This window comes from Ambystoma mexicanum, chromosome 13 (assembly GCF_040938575.1).
Source record: "Ambystoma mexicanum isolate Mex_15411 chromosome 13, UKY_AmexF1_1, whole genome shotgun sequence".
Taxonomy (NCBI): Eukaryota; Metazoa; Chordata; class Amphibia; order Caudata; family Ambystomatidae; genus Ambystoma; species Ambystoma mexicanum.
The window spans coordinates 768610422-768638058 of record NC_090938.1 but is presented as its reverse complement, the minus strand read 5'-3'; the positions used below and the strand labels follow the sequence as shown (position 1 = coordinate 768638058).

Below are 27637 nucleotides of genomic sequence, written 5' to 3'. Positions count from 1 at the left end.
CTCTACCTAAGCCCCTCCTCTGGCAGCCATCTTCAGATTGGGTAGCACGTAAAGTGGCAGTAGGATCAAGAGAAGAGCCACAGAGGGGTAGGCGGGAGGGTTCGCATGTGAATCCATGCCAGACCCATGCTGGAGAACAACAGTTACAGGTAAGTAACTTGTTCCTTCTCCAGCATGGGGTCTAGCATGGATTCACATGCTCATGAATACAAGAATATATAGCAGTACACACATGCACAACCACAGGAGGTGGCAAGGCTTAACATTAAGCATTTCAACAACTCAACATTAAGCATCTCTTACCTCCTCACTAGGCTCACCTTCAAGCAAACAGGTTGCGCAGCACTGCCTGGCTGACTCTGGACTCCTCCCTGGAATCCCGGTCGACGCAGTAGAATCTCGTGAAGGTGTGCGTCGACCTCCACGTAGCAGCCCTGCAGATGTCCAGCAGGGGCACACCAGACCGGAACGCCGTAGTAGCAGCGATCGCTCTGGTTGAATGGGCTCTCGGACGGCCGGGCAAAGGTCGGTTTGCCAACCGGTGACAGTGCATGATGCAGCCGGAGAGCCATCTGGAAATGGAAGCCTTCGAGAGGGCCTTCCCTTAGTTCACAGGTCCAAAGTTCACAAACAGCTGTGATGTCTTCCGAAAACTCTTCGTGCGGTCCACGTAGAACTTCAGCGCTCTAGCCACATCCAGCGAGTGCAAAGTCCTCTCAGCCGGCGACGAAAGCGACGGGAAGAAAACAGGTAACACCAAGGGCTCGTTGAGATGGAAGTCCGACGGCACCTTGGGCATGAAGGAGGGGTGCGTCCTCAGTACTACCCTCGTCTCGTGGAATGTCAGATATGGAGGCTTACAGGAGAGAGCCTGGATCTCTCCCACTCGTCGTGCGGAGGTGATGGCCACAAGAAAAGCTGTCTTCCACGATAGGAACTTCAGCGGTGCAGGGGCTCGAAGGGCGGACCCATGAGCCTGGTCAGCACCACATTGAGCTCCCACGCCAGGGCCGGAGCCTTCACCGGCGGGAACGAGCGGAACAGTCCTTTCATGAACTCCTTCACCAGGCTGTTAGTTTAGAAATTACTCTACCATAATATAGGTAATATGTTTAGTTGGCCGAAAACCAACAACATCATATATTCAGCTTTGATAGCTTGATAGACACGAATAGTACGAATTCATGAGCTTGACTGAACAGACTCCATTTTGTAGAAATAGAATTTGCCATTTTGAATAACCTTTGCTCATTACTTTTCTGTTCAAAACTGCTTTGCTGTAACAATATTCTATTCCGTTGAAGCTCATTCAGGAGAGCGAGGCCACGAGTTACATATTGAAACATGATGCTGCCAAACCTAGATAGGAATGCCCCGATCTCCTCCCGCACATGTCCTTGAAAGTAAGAAGCGAGGCATTTAATCACTATACAGATGCCAGATGCCAGCTAGTCTCGCTGGTGTGGCATAAATGAGAAAAACAAGTAATTGATGGTTTGAATTATGCTTCATTCCACGGCCCCCCCTCGCCGAGCCTGGGCGAGCGGCCTGACCCCTAGCACATGAATAGAAACCAAGAGATAGCGGAGCCTGGAATGTGACTCTCCCCTGTACGTAGTCTGCTTGCAAGGAACAAGAGCAGTGTGTTCTATTAAACAAAGAAACATGTCTGTAGAATCCGCAGAATGAAACTGTTGCTAAAACCAAGGTCCGAAGGTGTCACATTTGTGTCATAATGGTCATAATTGTCAATCATCAAATACATTTCGCAGGAAATACATTATGGGCGGTATTGAACATGTCATAGCTGATAGTAAGAGCCTTGATTTGTATATATGTAACTGTTGTAAAATTGCTCGCTCTCTTGCGTCCTTCGAGGTCTGGTGACACACGTTGCGGGATGTGAGACCAGTTGGCCAACTGAAGCTCTTTGTTTTGCAATAAACCCTAGCTTTTGGGAATTGAACCTCGTGTCTGGCGTAATCATTCGTGTTTGGTAATTGTGCCTTGTTTCCAAAACACGCGGGGCCCCTAGGGGCCACGTCAAGGCGATGCGACGACCGCGCCGGAGTTCTGGTGTAGCGGGAGATAGCCGCCAGATGGATTTTGATGGAGGCATGTGCCAGCCCCGCCTTGGCCAGCGACAGCAAGTACGGCAGCACTTGAGGGGCCATGATCCGTAGGGGGTTGATCTTCTGTGCACGGCACCAACAGAGAACCTCTTCCACTTATGTCCATAGCACTTAAGAGTTGAGGAAGCCCTGGCCTTTGCAAGGACTTCCTTGCAGTCCACCGGGATGTCGTAGCCTCCGAACTCTAGTGCTGCAGGAGCCAAGCCTGCAGGTTCAGCGATCCCGGGTCGTGATGTAGGATGGCGCCTCCTTCCCTGGCGTGAAGATCCACGTCCGTCAGCAGTTTGACTGGGGGGGACGCTGACATGTCCAGAAGGTCCAGGAACCATATCTGCCTCGGCCACGCCAGTGCGACGAGGATCATCCTGCACCAGGACCGTCTGAGTTGACTGATGAGTCGCAGAAGCAACGGCAATGGTGGGAACGCATACAGGAACAGGCCGTCCCAGGGGAAGGAGAATGCATTGCCCATGCTCCCCAGCTGGGGAAACCTGCTGGCGAACCTCCGGCACTTGGTGTTCATCGCTGTCGCGAACAGATTGATCTGGGGACTGCCCCACCGTCGGAATAGGAGATCCACTTGATCCTGCCGAAGTTCCCACTCGTGGCAGGAGCGCAGCACCCTGCTGAGTGAGTGGGCGACAGCGTTTTTCACTCCTGCCAGATGAAAAGGTACCAGGAATATCCCCTGTGCGACGGCCCAGTGCCACAGATCCTGCACTTCCCTGGATAGGGCTGGGGATCTGGTACCCCCCTGCTTCTGTATGTAGAACATCATGGTGGTGTTGTCGGTGAAGACCCGTACCACTTTGCCCTTGAGGGACGGAAGGAAAGACCTGAGGGCCCAGAACACGGCCCGGAGCTCCAGGACGTTGATGTGCAGGGACCTCTCCTCTGGGGGCCAAAGGCCTCTTGCGTGGAGATCTCTGGTGTGCCCTCCCCATCCCTCTAGGGAGGCGTCCGTCGTCACCATTTCCTGGTGCGCTGGGGTCTGGAAGTCCATGCCCGCCGCGAGATGCACGCGGGTGCCTCACCACCGGATCGCATGACGGAAAGTCTCGTTGAGTGGGATCTTGTCTTCGAAGATTCCCGCCACTTGCATCCAACGGGCGTCGAGGAACTCCTGCAGTGGCCGCATCCGCAACCTGCACAGACGCACGAGGTAGATGCACAATGACATCATGCCGAGCAGGGACTTGATGGCCCTCACCCTGGCCACTTCCATGGTCAACAGCCGTTGTACCTCGCCTAGGATGGCCCACATCCTTTCCTCCGACGGTGAGGCCAACCGCGCCACTGTGTCGAGTCTAGCTCCCAGGAACAGGGCGTCCTGCGACGGTACCAAGTGGGACTTCGCAAAGATGATCGAGAATCCCAGTTCCGTGAGCAGGTGGACGGTCTTCGCTGTGTGGTCGACGGCGAGTTCTCTTGACTTTGCTCGGATGAGCCAATCGTCCAGGTAGTGGTATATGTGAATCCCCTGCAGGCGCAGCCGCGCCACCACCGGTGCCAGGCACTTGGTAAAGACCCTTGGAGCCGACTTCAACCCGAAGTGCAGGGCTTTGAACTGGTAGTGCCGCCCTTGGACCACGAAAGTTAGGAACTTTGGTGGGGCTGAGGCTGCCACCCTGGGCTGGGGCTGAGGCTGCCACCCTGGGCTCCTTGGCGACGACAATGGTAACCACCGGCCTTGCTGCGGCCTCTGTAAGCTTCCTGCGACAAGGAACGGGCAGCTTGGCGGTACGACGATGAACTGCCAACAAATCTTTTGGAGGCACCTTGAGATTTGCCTCCGGAGGTCCGAAAGGACGGCCGTCGTTGATGAAGAATGCCTAGGGCACGGGCCGTCTCGGTGTCCGCTTTGATGGCCTGTAGCGACTCGTCCACCGCTTTCACAAACAGGTTGTTTCCGTCGAAGGGCATGTCCAGTACCCTGGTCTGCACATCCTGACGGAAGTCGGTGGCCCTGAGCCAACCGCGCCGGCGCAGGCAAACGCTGTTGCCCATCTGACAAAAACCGGTATCGGCAATGTCCATAGCTACAGTGATGGCGTGATCCAACACCACCTGGCCTTCTTGCAGGATTTCCGGGGCCTCCGCCCTCTTGTCATCCGGGAGGAAGTCCAGGATAGGGGCGATCTTGAACCAAAGCTCCCTATCATAGCGGGCCACGATCGTGAGGGCGTTGGCCGCCTTAATGGTAGTCGATGCCGACGAGATGACTCGACATCCCATGGCGTCTAGCTTCTTTCCCTCGCTGTCCGGCGGTGAAGTGGAGGATGATGCCGTCGCCCCTGCCGCTTTCTTCTTGGTAGCCGCGGAGACTACGGAATCTGGGGTCGGTTGCGCCCTGAGGCACATAGGAGCGGAATCCGGGACCCGGTACTTCTTCTCGTACCGGTCTCTCTTCGCAGGCGCCGTGGAAGGGTTCTTCAGAAGGGACAGACCCTCGTCCCATATGTCGTACAACAGCTGGACCGAGAGTACGGTTTTCCTCTTGGCTTCCCGTCATTGGTAAAGAAATCCCTCTTTCTTTTGTTCCTCGGGCACAGCTGGAAAACCTCTGAGGCCCTGGCGATCATGGCGTGAAAGGAGACAATTTCGTCGGGGGGGGGGGAGCCCGGGCGGGAGGCGACGGGAGATCCATTCCGTCATCGCCACCGCCGTCAGTCCCCGTCGTCGCCGTCTCTGTCCCGTCTCGTCTCTCGGAGGAGGGGATGGGGGTCAAGGCTGGAAGGGAGGAGGAGGATGGACTCGCCTCTGCTTGCTCAGTGGGCTCCCCGACGGTCCAGGCGCCGCTGGATCGTTCGGTGGGGGTAAGGGCAACCTTGTCCTTATCTCCGTACGCAGGGTCTGCAAAACCATCAAGATAGCTCCTGAATTGTCCTGTGGCGTAGCCATCGGTTGCGACTGGAGCGATGGCTGGGGCGCGGGGTCCTCCGTTTCCTCCACGGCCCGCGGCTCGTCGTCGGCTCCACCGTTGCTCTCTACGTCCACCTTGTCAGGATCCTTCCCGTAGGTCCTGACCTCCTCGAACTTCTTGTCCAGGATAGCTTTGACACCAGCCAGCTCATCCTCGGAGGTAGTATCTGTGTCCGTTAGGGCTACTGTGCCCCCCCCCTTTCTCGTCCCAGTGTTTCACGGGGGTCTTCTCGATAGGCTGGAAAGATGTTTCCCTCCGGGGTGGCAGGGAAACTCTAGGCCCGGAAATCGTCTCCACTGGGGTAGCCTCCGCAGGCTTCGCCAGGGCCGCCACGACTCCTTCAATCGAGGCCTTCGCTGGGTGAATCATGGCCTTCACGACCTTGGGCGCGTCTGAGGCCTTCACCTTACGGGGAGGGTCACCCCCTCACCCCCCTTAGCTTTCTCTGTCGGGATCGACCGGGGCTTCTCCCGAAGCTTACCTGGGTTCTCTGACTTCCTTTTCACCGAGCCAGAGCGTTGGCTCGTGGATGATGGCGTCGGTGACATCGCGCACTGCCTGGCAGCCGAGGAGCCCGAACCAACGGCGCTCCCGGTGCCTGCGGACTTGCAGTGCTTTGCCTTTTGTTGGGCCCCCGTCGCCGGAGCGCCCTCAAAGGTCTTAGAGGACCGCTCGGACTTCTTCTTCTCACCTGCTGCTGGGCACTTCGCCTCCAGCCAGTCAGCAAGTCGTTTACGATGGTCCTTCATGGTCCGGACGGACATGTTCTTGCAGAACGCACAGTCCTCCTCCGCGTGCGACTTGTCGGCTTGTAGGCAGTAGAGGCACCGTGAGTGCTCGTCCTCCTTAAAGACGTTCTGCAGTCCACATCCTGGGCAGTTCCTAAACAGTTTGGATCCAGTAGGCGTCGAATCTCCTTTGTCCTGGGCCATGTCCGAATCGGGGTAGGCCTCAAAGGTCTTCTGGAATCCTCCAAGAAGTGTAATTCGACGAAAATCCACCCTTGAGGGGCGTAGAAATTTCCGAAACGGGTCCCTGTTGATCGGAAGAAGAATCGGTGGAGCTTGAGGCTCGAATTGACCGAAAAAATAAGAGTAAACTCTTTGAAAAAACACAATACGCAGTAAAAGCTTGAGAGTTACAGCACGAGGACTCCCAACACATGAACGTGCAGTAAAAATCTGAAGATGGCTGCCAGAGGAGGGGCTTAGGTAAAGGGCAGTCATTGGCTGGGGGCAGTATGACCCAGAGACCAGTGATTGGTTAATAGTAGAAAGACAGTTCAGAAACGAAACTGAAACTGATTTTTTCTTTACTGAGAATTCCCAGCCTGACGACGGGGAATATTCATGAGCATGTGAATCCATGCCAGACCCCATGCTGGAGAAAGACCAGCACTGTATCTCTTACTGTTTCTTGTATAACAATTGTAACTATGTACCCCAAGTAAAGCTCCCAGATACCTTCGGGTTCAGCGTGCTATATAAGCAAATAAAACAAACAAAACAAAAAACAAACAAGAACGGGGAGAGGAAGAAACAGAACAAAATACACTGAGGTAAGAATGAGAGAAACAGCAGGAGACAGAGTACAAAGAAACAGATAAGCAGGGAGAGTGAGGGAAATGTGAAGAGAAAGAGTGAGTGGAAGAGAGAGAGAAAGAAGCAGGCAATGAGGACAGAGAGGAAGAAGCAGGCAGAGTGGAGAGAGAGAGGCAGATAGGAAAGAGAGGGAGATGAAAGGCACATGAGCACGAGGCAGAGAGGAGACACCGAGGCAGAGTGGAGAGAAAGGCATCTATGAGAGAGGTAGTAAAAGGGGGACCAAGAGCAAAATGCAGAGAAGAGAGATGGGGAGCCAGAGAGGAGAGAGGCAGGGAAGAGGCAGAGGAGAGACAGACACAGGGAGAAAGAAGCAGAAAAAATGGAAATAGAGGCGGGTAGGATAAACAAAGTAATAGGGGGAACAAGAGGAAGAGGCACAGGAGAGACAGGAAGCTACAAGCAGCAATGAGAGACAGAGAGACTGGGAGAAACAAGCAGAGATGAGAGACAGAGAGACCCGGAGAAACAAGCAGAGATGAGAGACAGAGAGACCCGGAGAAACAAGCAGAGCTGAGAGACAGGGAAAAACAAGTAGAGATGAGAGACAGAGAGACCGGGAGAAACAAGCAGAGATAAGAGACAGAGAGACCAGGAGAAACAAGCAGAGATGACACAGAGAGACCGGGAGAAACAAGCAGAGATGAGAGAGAGGGAGAAACATGCAGAGATGAGAGAGAGAGACCAGGAGAAACAAGCAGAGATGAGAGACAGGGAGAAACAAGTGGAGATGAGAGACAGAGAGACCGGGAGACACAAGCAGAGATGAGAGACAGAGAGACCGGGAGAAACAAGCAGAGATGAGAGACAGAGAGACCGGGAGAAACAAGCAGAGACGAGAGACAGAGAGACCAGGAGAAACGAGCAGAGATGAGAGACAGGGAGAAACAAGTAGAGATGAGAGACAGAGAGATTGGGAGAAGCAAGCAGTGAAGAGAGACCGGGCAAAGCAAGAAGTGATGAGAAACAGGGAGACACAAGTAAAGATGAGAGACAGGGATAAACAAGTAGAGATGAGAGACAGAGAGACCAGGAGACACAAGCAGATAAAAGAGAAATAGAGAATGGGAGAAACAAGCAGAGATGAGAGACAAAGAGACCGGGAGAAACAAGCAGAGATAAAAGACAGAGCGACCAGGAGAAACAAGCAGAGAAGAGAGACAGAGAGAATGGGTGAAACAAGCAGAGATGAGAGACAGAGAGACTGGGAGAAACAAGCAGAGATGAGCAACTGGGAGAAACAAGTAGAGATGAGAGACAAGGAGAAACAAGCAGAGATGAGAGACAGACAAACCGGGAGAAACAAGCAGAGATGAGAGACAGAGAGACTGGGAGAAACAAGCAGAGATGAGCAACTGGGAGAAACAAGTAGAGATGAGAGACTGGGAAAAATGAGCAGAAATCAGCTACCGGAAGAAACAAGTAGAGATGAGAGACAGAGAGACCGGGAGAGACAAGCAGAGATGAGAGACTGGGTGAAACAAGCAGAGATGAGAGACAGATAAATGAGAGCGAGTGATGGGAGAATATGGACATCAAGAAAAAGCAGCGAGGGAAAAGTTGGAAAGAGGCATTAAAAAGGGATGACAAAGAGAATGAAAGCGAGAGAGAGAGTAGGGAAGAAAGACAGCTGGTCATTTTGCAAAACCCTGCATGGGGAATAAGTGTTAAGACAGGCATTACACATGAAATCCTGTCTTTTTACCAATGTGTGGGATTTTCTTTTTGTTTTGAGGAGACTGGGGCACTGAACAGAAGAACACTGTCCATCATATATCCTTTCTCCAGCCCAAAACAGCACACGGTTTAATACCAGCACACAATTCCATGCTGGCATTAAACCAATGGATGCCCTATGGACTCTGCCTGCTATTTACACCTGGTAAATGCAGGAGGATTCCACAGAAGCTCATGGTCAATGACTCCTGCAATCGTTCAATGTGGGAGGCGACTGCGCTTGGTCCTTAAGCTTGGATAACTGTGTGATCATCGACAACAATGAGTCAAAGGAGGGCTCAATCACTAATGTACCTGCTAACAAATAAATAAAGAATAGTAAAGAGAGCAAATAGAAGGCGCACAAGAAAAAGGCTCATACTAAACAGGCTGATTTTAGTGGCAATCCAGCCTGAGCAACACGCCTGGCTTGATTAATTCAAGCTCCAGAGTTACTACCCTTGTGATCAATGCTAAGGGTTCATATGGCACTCTACCATTAGAAGGAAATAAGACCAAAGTCTCCGCTTAACATGCTACTAAAAAACAAAACTACATCAAAAGGCTTCCAGCTGCTGAGTCCAATACTCTTTCCACTAGAGGTGCCTCAAGAAATAAAGACAACATCGGCAGGAACTCCTGTTCACCGTAAAAGCACTGGCCCATTTATACAGACTACAGAAACTATTAAGTGCCAACCATTACCCGAAGATTCCCACATTCTGGAAGATTTGGGAAACCCTTTTCCAGAGGACAATCATGGGATAACATCTAACGCCATTGCTTTGGACACGTACCCTAACGACTCCACCTACTATCCGTCCATGAGGAAAATGGAGGCGCTAAATCAGTAAATGGGAAGAGGGGCCTCTACCAACCTCATTCTAATTCAGATGCTGACTGCTTGGCCCTCAAAGTACAGAGCCTTGTTTATGTCGGTCGGAACTATTATCTAATTCGAACAACCCTCTTCCATTTAGTTCATGACATCATTCCTCCGCGGTGTCTACAAACGGAGGACATCGCGATTGTTGACCTCCTAGAAGACTCGTACTATGCTAGCGCGATAGTTTATTTTCACAATCCCGCTGGACTAGATTTTGTCACGTCACGTGATGCAGATTTTGGGGCAATTAGGTCATGACTGTTCTATTGTTAAAGCTCCATCTAGAAAGTGTGGCCTGAATCTAGAGAGGGGGGTACTGAAATCCAGTAGACCTGTTCCTTTGCTTTCTACTAGACCCTCTACATCCAACCTATGGGAGGCAACCTAATTGGCCTCTTAGTAATGTATTGTTAGCGTCGGGCCTGTGCGGTGTGTGTGTGTGTGTAGTACGAGTGTTCATGTTTTGGCCCTTCTTATTATGTAATTACTGTGTTTGGAATGTTCCGGGAAGGAGTATCCATGTATGTTTTAAAGTTTTATGATGTGTTGTGTTACATTATTTTCCCTTGCAGGTGGGACGGACTTGAGGGTGGGTTGTTGTTCCTCAAGATGGTGTGACTCTCGCCACTCTCTTCAGGGTTTGGGGGCGAGGCGGGGGGAGGCGGGAGTAATTTCTGCGCGATTTTGCAGTGTTTTCCCTGTTTCAAGAATTGGGACATTTTATTGCAACCATTTGTGGTCACAGTGTGTGTCTTGGTGGTTGCATGCGTGTTTGTATGCACAGTTGTATGGTGGTTGCATGTGTGTTTGTATGCGCGGTTGTATGCGTGTTGTGAGGTCGTGCATACAAATAACAGTGGGTGCATTGAAAGCCGGGCGGTTCAATGTTGAGTTGTTAATTATTCACATGAGTGTGCGTGTGGCATAGTATGTGTTTAGGGCTCATGGTGTTGAGTTGTGGTTAGGCTGTGTTCCTTGGGGCGTGGCAGGATACCGGCCGGGTCCTGTTTTGCGTGACCCTTGGATTTGGGGAGGTGAACCCATGTTATTTTTGTCTTGTGGGTGTGGTGTTGTCGATGTTCTGGGTTGCAATGTTGGTACAATGTTGGTAACTCGTTGTGCAGGGGTTAACGTGCACTTTTTGGCAATGGTTTGGTGCCATAGCGTTAGAGGCTGTGACCTGGGGTCACGTTAGAGGCTGTGCCTTGGGGTTATGTTAGAGGCTGTGACTTGGGGTCATGTTAGGAGCTGGGTTACGGGAGACTGTGACCTGGGGTCACGTGGTAGCTGGAGGTAGTAGGTGGTGGTAGCGGATGTTGTTGTTTTATCAAGTAGGGGGTTGTATCTGGGTAATAGAGAATGTGGCTGTCTCTTTTATGGTGTTTAGTTTGGCCTAGTGGTGTTTTTCTGCTAGGAGTTTGTGGAACGTGGGACCTTTTTGGGCTATTGTGCTTGTTGCTCAGGTTTGGAGCTTGTTTGTGCTCAAGCGTGGCAGGCTTGAGGCCTCGAGGGGCAGCTTGGGGCGGAAGGAGGTTCGTGCACTGGGGGTTCGGTAAGTTAGTTTTGTCACTATTGTTGGGATGTTAGGTGTGGCAGGCCTAGTTCCGAGGGGCAGCTCGGGACCGGTGGATGTTCGTTTTATTGTTTTTAGACCTTGAGGGTTTTTGGTCCTGTTATGGTGTTCCTTGTTGGGTTTTATGGTGTTTTGTTCCTTTTGGTAGGAAGGTAGGGATAGCGGTGTCTATGGAAGTTTGGTGGGTTGGTTGTTGGTTAGTAGTGGAGTTCATGTGTGCCTGTGTAGGTGGAGTGCCAGATTAAGGGTCCGCGTTGAAGTTAATTTTGGTCGGACTGCTGTATAGTAAGGTAGATTTGATAGTTGCCTTAGAGGTACGGGTTCTTGCGGGTGATTGCGGACGTACTTGCTCTTTTACGTGTTGGCCACACGTTAGGTGTCAAGTATGGAGTTTAGTTAGTGTCTCGTGGTGAGGTTGGTTGATGTTCTCCGCTGTGAGGTTACGGGGTAAGAAGTGTTGTATTGTTGTCTTAAGTTTGCTGACCTTTACGGGGGGGAGAAGTGGTGTATTGGGTTTGTTGGCCCTTTACGGGGGGAGAGGTGTTGTATTGGGTCTTGGTGGGTTCAAGTGATAGAATCCTGGAATGTGGTGCGTGTGTGACGTGCTGGTGTTCGATGAGTGGCAGTTGGAGATCATTAGCTTGCCGGATGGGGTGCCATGAACGTACAGGTGCTTGTTGTACGCATCATCTTTAATTATAACACAATGCTATTACCGTCACCATTGATGCTCTTGGGTTCAGCCATGTTGAATCTAGATAGGGGAGTACTGAAAACTAGTAGACCTGTTCCTTTGCTTTCAACTAGACTCCTCAACATCCAACCTATGGGGGTCAAACTTAATCAATCAACACTATCTCCCAGCTGACAAGGCAACGCTATTACTGTCGCCATTGATGTTTTTGAGTTAAGACATGTTGGTGTTCACTCTCCCTTGGAAGAGAAAGAGGGTCGGCTGTTGCCAGCTGGCAGTGGTTACCTTCAATTCTACAACCACAAAATCCATATAGATCCTAGCCGCACTTTTACCATTTTGTTCTGGAACACCTGAGGCTTCTCCCACTTCACTGAACCTGAAGGTTTATTAGATAACCTCCCCAATTTTTGTGTGTTGGCATTACAGGAAACCTGGCTCCAGGATAACTTGGAAATCGGCAGCCGCCATTCCATTCAAACTATGGCTACAAGGGGACTCAAGGGCGACCAAAAGGATGATTGATCATTAGTGTTGATAATACTTACCAAATCACCAAGATCAGCACTTCAGGCGACTCAGTGCTTGCTGCTATTATTAATTGGGCCCCGAAGTGTGGCCATACAACTTCTCTATTAATCATCAACATTTATGATTTACTCCCGAGGCTTTATCATGCTAAACGGTCTTTGCCCAGGTGTATCGCCAGAGTGATATACCAGAGTGACTGACAATAGTGCATCAATTATCGAGTATGTCTTTGTAAACATCAACATGTACCCAAATATGAAGGTCTTAACAAGAACAGAAAGTGACCACTTTCCCCTCCTCTCCTATATAAATGACACTGAGCCAGCTCATGATAGTGACCCCATCAGCAACATGACTATAAACCAAGGGTGAGTTGGAATCCAGGTAATATTAATAAGGCTGTTTGCTTGATCACTGATCTCGAATTAGATTCACAAGCCACTTGCAGTGCAGAGGCCTTAATCAACCGCAGCATCGCTTTCCTGCTAGTTACATTGCAGAAGTGGGCCTGATTCAGAGGTGCATGTTAAAATGGAAAGGTGATGTGTCTCTGGGCCTGATTCAGAGGTGCATGTTAAAATGGAAAAGTGCCGTGTCTCAGTAGAATGACACTTTTCCATGAAGAAATGGATTCTGATGTATCCGAGAGTGGCAGCAATATATCAAGTCTGCCACTCCTGCAAAGTCAGGATTTACGGCATAGCAACAGCCTTGCTAACCACCTCACAGGTAAGGAGCTGGCAAGCATGGGCGTAGGACGTGGGAGGCACAGGGGGGGACAAATCCCCCCCACAATTTTAAGTGGGGGTATATAATGGCATTTATCCCCGAAGAATATGTAAGTGTTGTGCACAGTGCACTGCGTCTCTGCCACTGTCTGCAGTTGCATGCAGCGTGTGGATATAATTCTGCAGGCTGCAGCCGTCAGTGTGCAAAAGTACAAGTTCTGCAGACTGCAGGCTAAAAGTACTTCTGCTCGCTGAGTGCCGCGCGCCTGAGCATTTGGTTGTGCCCGGGCCGGGGAACAAACTGCACATGCCCCTGCGCAGTGCACTGCTGCACAGCCTGCGTTTGTCCAGAGCGAAGTGGAGCAGCCAGGCAGCGACACGTGCTGACTGAGACTGAACAGGCTGGTGCCGGCCTCCGCGACAGCGTTTGGTTTTCGAGGGAGCCTAGAGAGAGACTCGACTCAAGCTAAGGTAAGTGAGTAGTAGTGTGTGTGTGTGATGTCACGTGATGTCGGGAGGGGGGGTCGTCAGGTAACAGTTCCAGACCAATAGCGCCCACCCAAAGTCAATGGCACCCGGGCCCAGAATCGGGCCTGGGTATGCCACCAGTGAGGAGAGTGCAGAACGCATTGGGTGTCGCTGGTCCTGGCTGGCACTGTAATCTGAGCTTTTCCTCATCATTGTGCCCACCCCAAGTAAGTCACTCACGTGGCTAAGGCAGGCTGCCATACATCACGGGCTGTAATTAAATTAAGGGCCCGGGTCCAACTCAACGTTCCCAGTGGTGGCGCGCGAAGGAGCACAGAGCTCTGCACAGCGCAACCATGCCCCGGGCCTTCCAGATCAAAAGCCAGAGGCAGTGGCGCATGCTCCCGGATGAGGAGAGGGGCGAGAAGGTCTACATACCAGTGAGCTTATTGCCGCCACCGCATGAAGTGACAGATAAGTCGGTTGCAATGGGAGGGCTGGGTTTGTAGGCTTTCCTGGAAGGTAACGTTTTATGGCAAGGTCTGAACTTTACGCGCTCTCTCATGTCCTCCCCGCAAGTTCAACTGATCAAGAGTGTGGGGTAGAGGGCGTGACGGTGCAAATAAGCATCCTGGGGGAAAGTAACAGTTCACCGTAACTCGGTGCCCATGGCAGTATTAAAACACCAATGACAAACATTACATAGAGGTTTCTGAGCTAATAGACCACACATCACACTGGTCTGCTATCTCGTGCAGCTCTGCTCGGCTATGGGAGCAATTATTGATTTTATGTCAGTTGTTATGGTGTACAACCACTGTGCCACAAACAAAAATATAGGTAATGCCTGGTGCCTCCCAGGGACAAAAGCACACATCTAGGTAATGTGCGGTGCCTTGCTGGTGACAGAAGAGTCTAAAAGTAACGTGTTCAGTCTGGAGTGGGCAGCCGACACCCACTGACTGTGAGGTGGTAGTTTGGTGGGGTCAAGCCCTGACCCAGGGAATGGGCACATTAAAGAGTTCCTTCTTTTTTTCACAGGCATCCGTTTCTGAAGGAGAAAGATCCGTGGGGTTGATCTAACAACAGCATGAGCTTGACTTGTCGAGCTACCTGGCCGGCTATGTGTAAAAACTATTTGCAGAGCTTTTAGATTCGGCCCAAATCAGCCACCAGCTGTTTGCCAAAACCCTGCTTTTTTGTCAAATCCCTTTACTGCCGCACCTTCACTTCAAGCCTTAGGAGCCCTCCCCAACCCTTGAGATCCCGACTCCCCCTCCATGCTCGTCGACAAGCATTGGCAAGGCCAACAGTTTTGATGTGTGTGTAAGCATGGGATGGGCATTTGCCAGGGATTGCCATAACGGTACTACAAGATCATAAGACTGCAACAGCGGGCAAATGGTGTGAATGTCTGTGCATATGATGGCAGTGCCTGGCAAATGCCTATCTATTGCCTATAAAAGTGCCAACACTGTTGGCATTGCCAGGGCCTTTTTAAAGAGCAATTCAATGCAAGGAACAGATGCGAGGACCAATATTTTTGGGATGTTAAAGGAAGCCTTTGCTTTCCATTCTGCATCACATTGCCTTCTGGTGCTTCTGGTAACTATAGGGCTGTAAGTCTGGGTTTACAGGTAGCCACATTGGAAATGGGCCTGGTGGGCTCCACACCAACAAACCATCCAATTAACTTCAGAGCAGGTCAGTGTTACGCGACAACAAAGACAGTGGTAGAGGACAGCAAGCTTAGGGTAACGTGTGTTTGCATGCCGATAGGACGTGACATGCGCTGCTCTGGGATAGGTCCAAGCTTAATTTGCATATGGCTGCAGTCTGCAACCGTTCTGTAATGGCACAGAAGAACTAAAAACGATGGCACGAAATGCTGCCCACTTGAATTGTTAAAACGGTGCAGTTTTTTGGTGCCCCGAGTGCATGGTAGGTGCTGTGCGAAACCGAATGTGTAAGATTGATAAACCTGCGGTCGCACGTTCGGGATCCTGGCAGCCGGACAGACTCTGTCTTTCACCCTTCTGAGGTCGATACTTTCAGGCCGCTTTTCCTTGTGTGATAATAACAGCAATTGTCTAGTGGGCGTGCGAGGTTGGGCACGAACCCTCGCACTTGGGAACAGTCGCAGTCCCCACAGACAAATCTGCAGCTATAGGTTACCCTGAGGGAAGGCTGAGCACGGCCGCGCGCCCAGTGAAATGGCCTTAGAAAAGAGCCCATTAAACGAACCGCTGCAGATCATGGAATTAAATAATTCACGCCCAGGGATTCTACATTTATACAAAATAAATCGACCTTAATTATAAATTCCTCTCAGCCTCATGGAGCCTCACCATTACGGAACCCAGGGTCTTTAGGTCCTTTAATCACTGCTTACTCAGTAGAAGTTCTGTCCCATTCAGCCGCAGCACATCCAGAATGCTGCCAAAACACACTTGCCTACACCAGCCTATGCCAGCTCCCAAAGATTGTGGGCACACAGCTGAGAAACAGATGTTGCAGCTGCCAATGCTCTATTGGTGTAATCAAAATGTCGGAACAGGGTCTCCTTTCAACCACTCGATTTATAAGCACTATCTGTGTCCTTCACTGAAGTCCTGGCAAAAACAAACATTGGCAAAGCCAGCAGTTTTGGCTTGTGTACAAGTATTAGGCATTTGCCAAGCACTGCTGTTAGACGCTCAGGTACTCACACCACAAGTGACTTTGCTGACTCAAAACCCAAACTGTTGGCATTGCCTATGCTTGTTCTTTTTCAAATCAATTAGGATAAAATCAATGGAAGAAGATATTGGGCCGTTGTTTCCGGACCGGTAAACTATGAGTCCTGCAGGTGGGTGGTGTTACTCCCGCCAGGTGTTGTCTGGCGGGAGTAACGCCACCCGCCTGCAGACGGAAATGGAAACACTGGCACCGTTAATTACGGTGCCAGTGTTTCCACACTCCCCATTCCCATGGAGTCCTATGGGAATCCATGGGAATGGGGAGTAACGGGATGGCGGTTTCGGAATTACAGGACCGCTGGGGCTGTAATGCCCCGGTAAATCCGGCAAGTCTGGAGCAGGTAATTCATTCCAGGTCCGGTGGCAATCTGCCGGTTTTTCCAGCACGGTTACCGCCGGACTTGGAATGAGGCCCATTGTGTGAGTACATGTACTCTATTGGTGACAGTAAGATGCAAGCACTTAGACGTGGGACTTCAAAAATAAGTTATTGACAGTAGAATAAACATCTGCAAAAAAATCCTTATAATAAAAGAGGCTTTATATATTGTGGGATAGGGGATGCAGGTATAGGGGAACCTGAGGCTGAACAGGGCAGTTCCTGTATATGGGGAGCCCTCGCAGCCCTACTTTACGTGACACTAATGCAGGTTTTGGCTAATGGGTGGGCTGATATTCTGCTCACGTGTGCGGGCAACAAGAGGCCTGGAGTGTAGGAAAATGCATTATCCTGGACCATGTGCTTTGGTTGGATTGAGCCCGCTAGCCCAGGAGCCGAGATTGAAACCAGCTCCGGTGGTTCAACCGCGGCAGTTTGGTGGTGCTCAGGCACCTCAAACAGGAAGGTGACTCTGTGACTCATGTTCCTTTCCTATGACCGAGTGTCACTGCAGGGGCCTCATGCCGCCTCACCTACTGGTGACTCTGTGACTCATGTTCCTTTCCTATGACCGAGTGTCACTGCAGGGGACTCAAGCTGCCTCACCTACTGGTGACTCTCTGTGACTCATGTTGTTTTCCTATGACCGAGTGTCGCTGCAGGGGACTCAAGCTGCCTCACCTGACAGTGACTCCTGAGATCCAGGAGGACTCATGGAGGGTTAGAGTTTAGGATTTGTAAATCACAAGTACTCACGTTCACAGGATTTCACGTATCTCCAATCTGAAAGTAAGAAGAAAATTAAGGGTTTGTGAAATCAGACAAAGCAGCGAGACATTGAAGTATGTTAAATATAATATATTTATTATCATTAATGGAACTTACCCATTTCTGCAGGAAATGTTTCTGTAATAAAAGAAAAACAAGTGATGCATTAGATCCCAAACGTTTCTACTGTAAAACATAACCCAGTACTCCCTGCCCTTCCCCTAATGCCTCCCCTCCACCTCCCACCACTGCACCCCCCACTCCCTGCCCTTCCCCGAATGCCGCCCCTCCACCTCCCACCACTGCACCCCCACTCCCTGCCCTTCCCCTAATGCCGCCCCTCCACCTCCCACCACTGCACCCCACTCCCTGCCCTTCCCCTAATGCCTCCCCTCCAGCTCCCACCTGTGCACCCCCACTCCCTGCCCTTCCCCTAATGCCTCCCCTCCACCTCCCACCACTGCACCCCACTCCCTGCCCTTCCTCTAATGCCTTCCCTCCAGCTCACACCACTGCACCCCCACTCCCTGCCCTTCCCCTAATGCCTCCCCTACAGCTCCCACCACTGCACACCCACTCCCTGCCCTTCCTCTAATGCCTCCCCTCCAGCTCCCACCACTGCACCCCCACTCCCTGCTCTTACCCTAATGCCTCCTCTCCAGCTCCCACCACTGCACCCCACTCCCTGTCCTTCCCCCAATGCCTCCCCTCCAGCTCCAACCACTGCAACCCCCACTCACTGCCCTTCCCCTAATGCCTCCCGTCCATCTCCCACCACTGAACCCCCACTCCCTGCCCTTCCACCAATGCATCCCCTCCAGCTCCCACCACTGCACCCCCACTCCCTGCCCTTCCCCGAATGCCTCCCCTCCAGCTCCTACCATCCCACCCCCGCTCCCTGCTCTTCCCCTAATGCCCCCCCATCTAGCTCCCACCACTGCACCCCCACTCCCTGCCCTTCCTCTAATGCCTCCCCTCCAGCTCCCAGCAGTGCACCCCCACTCCCTGCACTTCCCCTAATGCCTCCCCTCCAGCTCCCACCACTGCACCCCCCCACCTTGGGTGTCCATTGTCATGTTTTGGCTTGTTCCCCCCGGCACCCCATAGGGCAGGTCACACACCCACAGATCTCACTCTTTCAGAGCTTAACATTCTCAGCACACAGTAAAGGACCAGGGAAAAGGGCATTAAGATCACAGATAATGGAGCCTCTTTATTGGATCAGGCAGATCATGCCACTATATCTGATAAAAGGACTGAAAGTACCGCGGGCAAATCGTTTGCATGAGAAAGGTGCGAACTACCAAAAGTTTGCACCTTTCTCATGCGAACACACAGACATTCTCACGCACACACAACACACCCATAAAACCCCCCCACCCACACCCTCAGCACACCCCCACCCACACCCCCAACATAAACAAACCCCACTTACCTGCATCTTCACGCTGGGTTCCTGCAGCGCCAGTTCCCTTTCACTTCCGGGATCGGGAACCGGCATTGCAGGGTCCTTTTCTTTCTTTTTTTGTAACGGAAGGCTGCAGGGGTGTCCCCCGCAACCCCTGCTCACTATACCATGAAGTATAGTGAGTGGGGCGATGCGGGGGACACCCCCTCAGCCCCCGTTTTTTTTTTACAATGCTACCACCAAAGATTAGAACTTTTGGTGTTCGAACCTTTGGTGGTAGCATTTTTAGAACTTATGGTCAATGCGACCATTTATTTTCGGTCATTTCGTCCTAAACCGATAAAAGACCTCCTATTTTGAACGCAATACTGGCTCAGTGTCCTTGCAAGCAATACTTCGGGGGGATTTCAAAGTGACCCTGAGGTATTGCATTACCCCCTACCTGTGCATCACTCAAATCCGAAGGATTGCAATTGACTGCATTGGGAGAGTAACTTTGTGCATTAGAACAAACGTACCCTAGTACCCCAACACCACAAGCCCTAAAGGCGTCAATGCTAAGTTTCAGGCTCTAGCCGACCGGGAAGCTAAATTATTGTCTGAGCCGGTCCAAGTCCAGAAGTCTGGGAAGCCGATATGCCTGAGACATTGTTGGCCAGACTGTTGTGTCACAAGTACAGTATGACCTACTATTCAGAGGCCAAGGGGTCCCTGACGCACCGCTCTCGGGATATAAATAATGTCTTTATTGGCCTTTTGGGGTTCTCTAATCAGGAAACATGGTCTACTGAGGTGGTAAAGATGGATCTTCAGAATCAGCCCTATGGATAGATTCTGAGAGGCCCCCCTACTCTGGTGACCAGGACGACACTAATGTCTAGCCAAACTCTATCAAGGTAGTGTGACTGGGCAGTAAGGCCTAGACTTGGGAGACTGTGGGTGGTGATGGGTTCAATTAAGCACACACAGAGCACTCTAATAACTCAAGTGAGGCAGAATGTATACACATGCACTCCTATTTATTAGGCCTTGAGCCAACTCTTATCAATGATAATCACAGGGAAGCAAAACCACTAACCGTACACTATCAACATATGTACATGCGTCATTACGACCTCCAACACATGGTGTAGGACGACAACAGCCCTTGCAGCCGTTCCTGCAGAACCGTTCAGTTTCCACTGCAGGAAGGGGAGGGTCCAAGCCGCACATATCCTACTGGATCGGTCTTTTCACCACAATACTTCTGACCGAAATAAAATCTCTTTTCATTTTTGCAACACATTTTTCTTAATGAAAGAAGTCTTTTGGCACGTCTCCTTTTAATATCAACAACCGTTTGGTTTATTTTTTCTGCATTATAATTTATTTTAAAGTTGTATTCCTCCCTTCTCTAAAGTAAAATGGTAAAAGACTGGTTAGCCTTTTATTGTCCCCTTCTAACTTCTCCCCCTCCCCTTCGTTAATGATTTGTGTCAGTCCTTCCGTTTATCCTTTTTTAGGAGTTATTTTGACTTACTAAATTAAATATTTACAGTAATTTTCCAATTAATCTGTTTTCACACCACTATATATTTTGCTAGATTTGATGAGTTTTATGTACAACTCAACGAGTGCATTATCAGTGAAATGTACATGCATTTAGTTTTTTCATCCAGTCATGGATGACCGGTTAATTTCTTATAATCGACCCCTCAAAAAACATGTTTTTACCTCTCGGGAACCCCACCAATCAACTACTCATCCAATCAAACACTCATCCAATCAAACACTCATCCAATCAATCACTCATCCAATCAATCACTCATCCAATCATGGCTCATCCAATCAAACACTCATCCAATCATGGCTAACTGGCATGGACCTCAAAGAGTTATTGCCAAAGCTATCCCCAAGTGACAAAAATGCCCAGACGGCTTGGTAGCAACTAACAGGACTGCACACAATCAAATCTTTCTGGCCAGCCTCGGGTTTCAGGCCTGCAGTAGTCCGCAGTTCTAGGCCACCTGGAAGTGGAAACGTACTCCTCTCTGACCTTTCCCCTCAACCCTCGCACCACACATATCATCGGCATCAAACAGTTTGACTGCATTTCCCCCAACCTTTCTAACGGCCCAAAACATCTTTAAAATAGCCTTTATTACATACAAGGCTGTGGTAACACAGCCACACCTGTACCTAGCCAAGGAACTGGTCAAATTAGGAAGCCAGGGCAATTCCAGATGCCACATCTTTGCAAGACTGGAAATAAATAAATGCCCACAAGCAAAAGAAACAGGAAGAGAAAGATCACCCATTATGCGCCAGCACTGTGGCACACGACCCTAACCCACCTCCGCACAGCACCATTATGCCTGCAGTTTACAAAAAAACCGGAAGACCTTGCTATATAAGGAATTCCTCTAAACACTCGGTGCAGCAGGTAATAGCATTCAGGGGATGCGGCTCTCGGCTCCTGGACTCGACCATTGTGACACTCTCCATTGCTTGCTATCTACCTGTGCGCGATACAAGTACAAGAATGCCAACATATTGGTTTTTCATTGAGCTGTGCATATTTACATGTATTTCAATTAAATAAGTGTGTTGCGATGATTGGAAAAGCCTTCCCGATCAGCATCACCTCTCGGGTGGGCCTGGACTCATATCTACCTTTTAATTCTGCGAGCAGCTGGGCATGGCGTCTGATGCTCAGCAGCGGCGTCTCCATTCCAGAGTCATCTTCCTGGGGCTTCAGAGCCTTCACTTCACTGCACCTGAGAATTATAGAAAGATGCTGTATATAACCCTCGGCCTCCAGTGACAAGTAAGAGTAAAGGGGGTCTAAACGGTGAGATAAGGGGGAGGAAAAAGAGACCCCGTTCCTAAAGATGGAAGGAGGAGACGGTGGGCTCGGGATCTCTACATTCTGATACATTTTGAATAAGAGATCCCTGGGTAGGACAGGGTGGGTTTGTGAATGTCTACATTTTGATACACTCTGAATGAGAGACCCCCAGGGAGGAGAGGATGGTGTGAGAAACCTGAAGGTGTCTCACTTATTAGTCCCCAGAGATCTGTCATCCAGGTGGCCAGGACACGGCCATCGCTATCGGATCCAGTTCCTGGTGCGGGAGGATCACATGGGTGAGGGGTCTTCGGGGAGTGGAAGTGGGACACTGAAGGGTGAGATGCGGTATCCCCTTCCTTATAACACCTTTTCCCCATCCTACTCTGTAGGATATCTATAAACTCAACCTCTCCCCTTTTTTGATACAAACATGTTCTCACAGACCGATTACCATGAAAGACAACGGACTAACATCAGAGACGTATACCTGACATGTCCCAAACAAGGGTCAGGCAGAATCAGGCAATTGGCGATAACTACACACACCTGACTGCCTTTTCCGTTCCCCATGGGAATAAAAGGCGGAGCACGAGAACACACTCTGAGCAAGGCCAAGTGCATGAGGAAGCAGCGATTCCAGGACGCAGGTCAAAAGGAGGAGAAAGGTGGCGAGACCTGAAAGGACATCAAGGAGGGAGTTGCCCATGCCCTTTTCAACCCAGACCCGCAAAGCCTCTGACAAAAGAAATATAAGGCTGGGAATCGTAGTTGGCGAATGGTGTGACGGATGTCAGTGGTATATGGAACACTCCCGCACTGATTACCAGGGCGGAGAGATGAGGTTGCCATCGTGGTACCGTCCTTGACTACAGCAGCAAAAGCCGGTGAGTCGGAAGAACCTGATAAGGGGCCTCACTGTGTTAGGCTCAAAGTTGCAGTGGCAACATTAAGAAGATTAAAGGTACAAAGCTCATTTGTGATCGATTTGGTACCAGAGATAGAATGGTCCGGCGTCTCATGGGCACTCATTCGGAGGCCTCGGGCTGTTACCATCTGTCCTGAACAAAGACTGTGTTGAACGTAAAAGATATAGAAACAACAAGTACCAGGAGGCCATAGGGAAGGCCGAAGTGAGGTGTCAAGGTGGTCATACAAGGGTCCAGCCAAATCCCTTGTACAATCGAAAGTCTTTGACACGTTGTTAAATGTTTAAGTATCCGAGGGAATTGTGAAACAGGCGTTTGTGCCCGACTGAGGGAAATGCTGTGGCAACCCGTGGGTGTGTGAAACCCGCACTTGTTATAGACACTAAGAGCGACCCAGCGAGACGTGATCGCCCTTCGGAAGTCTATGTGAGTGAAGTTGGCAAGTGCTTTAGAAGGTCTGAGCACGGATGAGGGAGACCTAAACTAGCTGGATGTTTAAAAAGAGATTGAGACTCTCTGATACTACAAGTAAAGAGATTGTAATTGAAAATGCAGCAGATTGTGATGGCAAATGTGAACCCGACTGAGGGATGTCCACAGTGAGTGGTTGGTCTGAGCCCGACTCAGGGAGGCTAACGTTGTGAGAAGGATAGGAGTCCGGCTGAGGGGGATCCACGGGTAAAGAGTAATCGCCTGACGTAAAGAGAAATAGAAGGAACCTTTGTTTTGTCGTTTTGTGATACATCAGGCCCTATGAAGCCAGGGACATTGCATGAAAGAGTCTTGGACACAGACGGTCCTGATATAAAAAGAAAAGGAACTGTAACCTTGGGCTGGAGAAGCCCAGGAGTGTGCTGCGCTCACGAGTCCCGTCTTGCCCCGTGCTAGAAAACGTGGGGAAGGGAGACCCCGGCAATAACATCCTGACTTATTATTTTGTAAACACTTCTTTCTTTCTTGTGAACATTATCCCACACATAGTTTGTAACATAGCAGTAAGGATTGGCAATAGGTTTCTTAGTATAGGCCTTTTATATTTGACTAGACTCCACTTGGACAGTATTATTATCATTTGATGGTCGTAGCTTGCTCCCATCTTAGAATTAGGTTTAGATAAGGCGTATATCTCACCCATTTTACAGTTTAATAAACACCATTGAACTGTGATCACTTGTGTCTGTCTTGCTTTGATACCAGGCCTTTCTTACAGTGGGCACAGGGATCTCTACATGCTGATACATTCTGAATGAGAGACCCCCGGGGATGAGAGGGTGGGCTCAGGGATATCTACATGCTGATACATTCTGAATGAGAGACCCCCGGTGATGAGAGGGTGGGCTCAGGGATATCTATATTCTGATACATTCTGAATGAGAGACCCCTGCAGAGGAGAGGGTGGGCTCAGGAATCTCTACATGATACGGTTTGAAGGAGAGACCCCCCAGGGAGGATAGGGTGGGCTCAGGAATCTGTACATGATACATTCTGAATGAGAGATGCCCAGGAGGAGAGGGAGGGCTCGGGGATATCTACATTCTGATAGAATTGGGGGGTAAAGGGAGGATTGCCCCGTTTGTATTGCTTCACTTTCATATCTTTATGTTTAAATACTAATAGCGAGATTTGGGGGTTCAACTTTTTGGTAAATTAAGTGTAAGTTTATGAGGTTGAGATTTCGGTAGGTGATTATTTCAAGACGACTTTTAGGACAGGTGAGATTTTAGTAGGTGATTAAAAGACATAGGCCCTCATTACGACCCTGGCGGAAATCGCGGTCCAAAATGCACCTTGGAGCACGGCGGAAAGCTGCCGATACCGCCATGGGGGTTGGCGGATTTTCCGCCCCATTCCGACCTTGGCGGGGCGGTAAATCCCCAATCCCCATTTTACCCTTCCCCATTCCCATTTTTGCCCCATAGGGTATAATGGGAGTGGGGAAGGCGTTAATTACGCCTCCGTAAAGTACGGTGGCGTAATTAACAACAAGGTCCCGTAGCACCATGGATATCTCCGCCCGGAAAAACCAGGCGGAGAAAGGCTCCATGGCGCTACGGGAACTCGTAGTAGGGCGGACGGGTCCGCCACGAATACCGCTGGCGTAAACCCACTCCGCCAGGGTCGTAATGAGGGCCAGAGATCACTTTTTGCCATATACTTTTCATTGTATTTGTTTACTGCCAATTTTTCACTGAGGTGGGGGTTGGTAGGGGAGAGGGTGGCGGGCTGGGGGGGGACAGGGATATTAATGGGCCTACACCCATCCTTTACAGAAAGAAGCAGTGAAAATCATATCAGTGATGAAAAATGCCCGGTAAAAACCCATAGAAATGTTGGGTGGAATTTAATTTCACAATTCCTGGGATGAGAGCGGTGCCTTTAAAGATACCTCTCTCTTCCAAGTCATTCCCAGGAAAAAACTGCCAGGGACATTTTCATGGACACTAACAGGGAGAGCTAACTTCCCATTAACTATCTGAAGGGAAATGTTAGCGACAGGGAACGTCTTAAGGGGGCACTAGATAACTTAGTGGCCTGCAGAGGACTATTTGTTAGAACCTCTGGCCCAAAGAAAGTGCTGTCAATGGCACTGGAAGTAGTGTCTCTGATTCCAGTGGTAGGGTGGCTGTGCACTATAATGGAATAGACATACTACGTATTGGAGGGAAATACCCCTCTCCCTGTCCCCTTTCTGGGGCTTGACCCTCCCACATTAAGCAAAGCTGAAGACATCTCTGGGATGTCTGCACAAGGGCAAGTCTCCCAGTGCCCAGAGGCCATGCTTTAGGCACTCTGCTCAGCAGGCTTTTTAGGACAGCTAGGCTGACCTCTGGGATGGTCAGTTTTTCTACAGTCCCAGCAGGTGCTAGGGAGCTTGGGAATTACTGAGGAACCACCACGCACCTTTGGGTTAGTGGTGCCATCCTTCTTTTTGGACCCAGCCACGAGGGGTTACCCACTTCTACTTTGAGGCCCTGTAAGAAGGGAGAATGTTGGCCGGCCTTACCTGTCCCCTGATCACGGTGGTGAACTCGGTGAGAGACCCACAAGTCAGCCATCTTTGCTAGTTCCCTTGGATCAGTGATGATGGAATTAGCTAAGTGCTAATACAAGTCAGGGAAGCAAGCATACAGGGGGTATATATATTTTTAAATCACACATAGAAATGCTAAATCTCCCAGAAGTTAAGATGGAGCCGGGGTCTGTAGTGTGTAATAAATGTGAGGAACAGAGGACAACCACTGGGATAAAAGTGAGTCCACATTGAGGGCACATCAAGGCAAGAGGAGACTTACCTGCTCAAGACACTCTTCACATCCTAGAGAGAGAAAGAGAAAGAGGACAAGATATATAGTCATCCCACATTGTTCTAAACGTTGATTTCCATTTTACAGAGACCCTGAGCTGTGATTCAAGGAAAGAGTTAGGTTGCTGCATTATCTAGTCTAGGAATCAGTTGAACCTTCTGGGACGTTTCTGGTCAAACAATGCAAAGCTGCGGATCACAAAATCAGACACAGACCCACACCCTATCTGGTGTTTCTGAGTAATGGAAGCAAAACGTCACCCAAAACCTTGAAGGTGACCTACAGTCCTCTCGCTTTAAAGCCATATCCTGGGGTTTCTAAACAGTTTCTTCTGAGCTGCTGGTTTTGCTGACACACTCTGCCAGCTTGGACATGGTTCCCTGTACTCAGTGCAGTGTGCGTTGCAGGTTCACAAGTGTGCATGTGTAGGAAGGTAGATGCTCAATGTGTGTGTGTGCATGTTTGTGTGTGTGTTTGCGTGTGTGTGGGTCATAGAGATGCACAAGGAGTCATGCTGTTTGTCCTGGTTTCTAATGGTTGTTGAAGTTCTAGAGAAGACACAAGGCTCCATCTTGCCACACATCACCTTGATGTCGCCAACGTGGTGTCTGGGAAGCAGAGTAGTAGCCTGCAGCGAAAGCGCGGGGCATCCATAACTGGCGATCAAATGTTGGTGCCAGAGCCATAGCTACATTGTTTGTGCTGGGAACTAGAGCCACTGTGAATGAAAGGTGGGGGTGGGGGGGGACAGAGCCGGACATTACTGGGGTATTTGAGGCTGCACTTACATGTAGTGACTTTGCCATACATACAAGGCATTAACTGCGATTAGATGGCATTACTGAGAGGTGCTGAGGTGGCACTTTGCATCTGCAGCCCCTACACACATGGGAATGAACATGACATACAGTGACTTTACAGGCATGCCAGGCACTAACTGGCATTAGAGGAGTTTGAAGCTGCACTTTGCGTATAATGGCAACAACTGCACACATGTGAGACTGCACATACTGCACTCAGCATTAGAGGGCATTACTGGGGCATTGGACTAGACTAGCTGTCACAGTGCAGCATTCGCTGACCTAGCGCTCTCTCTCTCTCTGTGTGCTGTCTCAGTGACAATTACTCCCTAGATCCATGGTGTGGTACAGGCTTTCTCTCTCTCTCTCCATCAGTGCTGTCTGTTTTTCTCTCACCCCATTCCCCATCGCTCTCGCTCGATCTGTGTGTCTCTCTCTCTGCCTCCCCCTATCATTCCCTGTCTCTTTCTCTCCAGGCTCTATCGCCGTATCTTGCTCTCTGTCCTTTGACAGCTCTGTGGGTGTGCCGCTCTCTCTCTCTCTCTCTCTCTCTCTCTCTCCCTCTCTCTCTCTCTCTCTCTCACTCTCTCCCTGTCCAGCTCTGTGATTGTGCCACTCTCTGCACAGTGGTGTATCAGTGGGCGAGAGCGGTCTTTCATGCTGTCCCTCTCTTTCTGAGGTGTATTGTGAAGTGCACTCTCTTGGTTCTCTCTGTATGGACAGTGTGGTGTGCTCACTCTGGTTCTCTCTGTCAGTGTGGTTTATCCCTAGCACTAGTGTAGTCTGGTGTGCGCTCTCTCTCAGAGTCATTGCTGTCTAGTTTTCTCTCTCCTTCCATCTCTGTGTCCCTCCATCCCTCTGCTTCCCTGTCCCTTCCACCCCCCCGCATCCTCCCCTACCAGTCCATTTCTGTCCCTCCCTAACAATCCCTCCATTCCCCTTCACCTCTCTTTCCCCTCCCTCCTTCCCCATCTGTCCCTCTCCCTCTATTCCCCCCTTTCTCTCTGCCACCTCTCTCTTTCCCTTGTCCATCTTTCTCTCCCCCTCTCTTTTTCTTGATAGTTTATGTTATGCGTGTGATTTGTAGAGCGCTAACGGCCACACTCGGGCATCAAAGCACTTGCTAACCTGACCCCCGGTTTGAGGAGCAGAGTATGTTCTCAGTTTGGTTTCGGTAGTGTGATGGGCCAGAAATGTGAGGCGGACAACTTTTAGATCATTTTTCAAAGAA

At 50.2% G+C, this 27637-nt stretch overlaps 1 protein-coding gene across 1 annotated transcript in view; it reads right to left on the bottom strand.

Moving 5' to 3' along the window:
* LOC138520547 (E3 ubiquitin-protein ligase TRIM39-like) overlaps positions 1-27637 on the bottom strand; it is a 127801-nt gene that overhangs the window by 65448 nt on the left and 34716 nt on the right. Inside the window, exons 4-7 of the mRNA XM_069632890.1 lie at positions 25595-25617; positions 21198-21301; positions 17255-17275; positions 17126-17152 (exon numbers count right to left, since the gene is read on the bottom strand). Of these exons, the coding sequence (XP_069488991.1) occupies positions 17126-17152; positions 17255-17275; positions 21198-21301; positions 25595-25617 (175 nt within the window). The remainder of the gene's footprint in view (positions 1-17125; positions 17153-17254; positions 17276-21197; positions 21302-25594; positions 25618-27637) is intronic.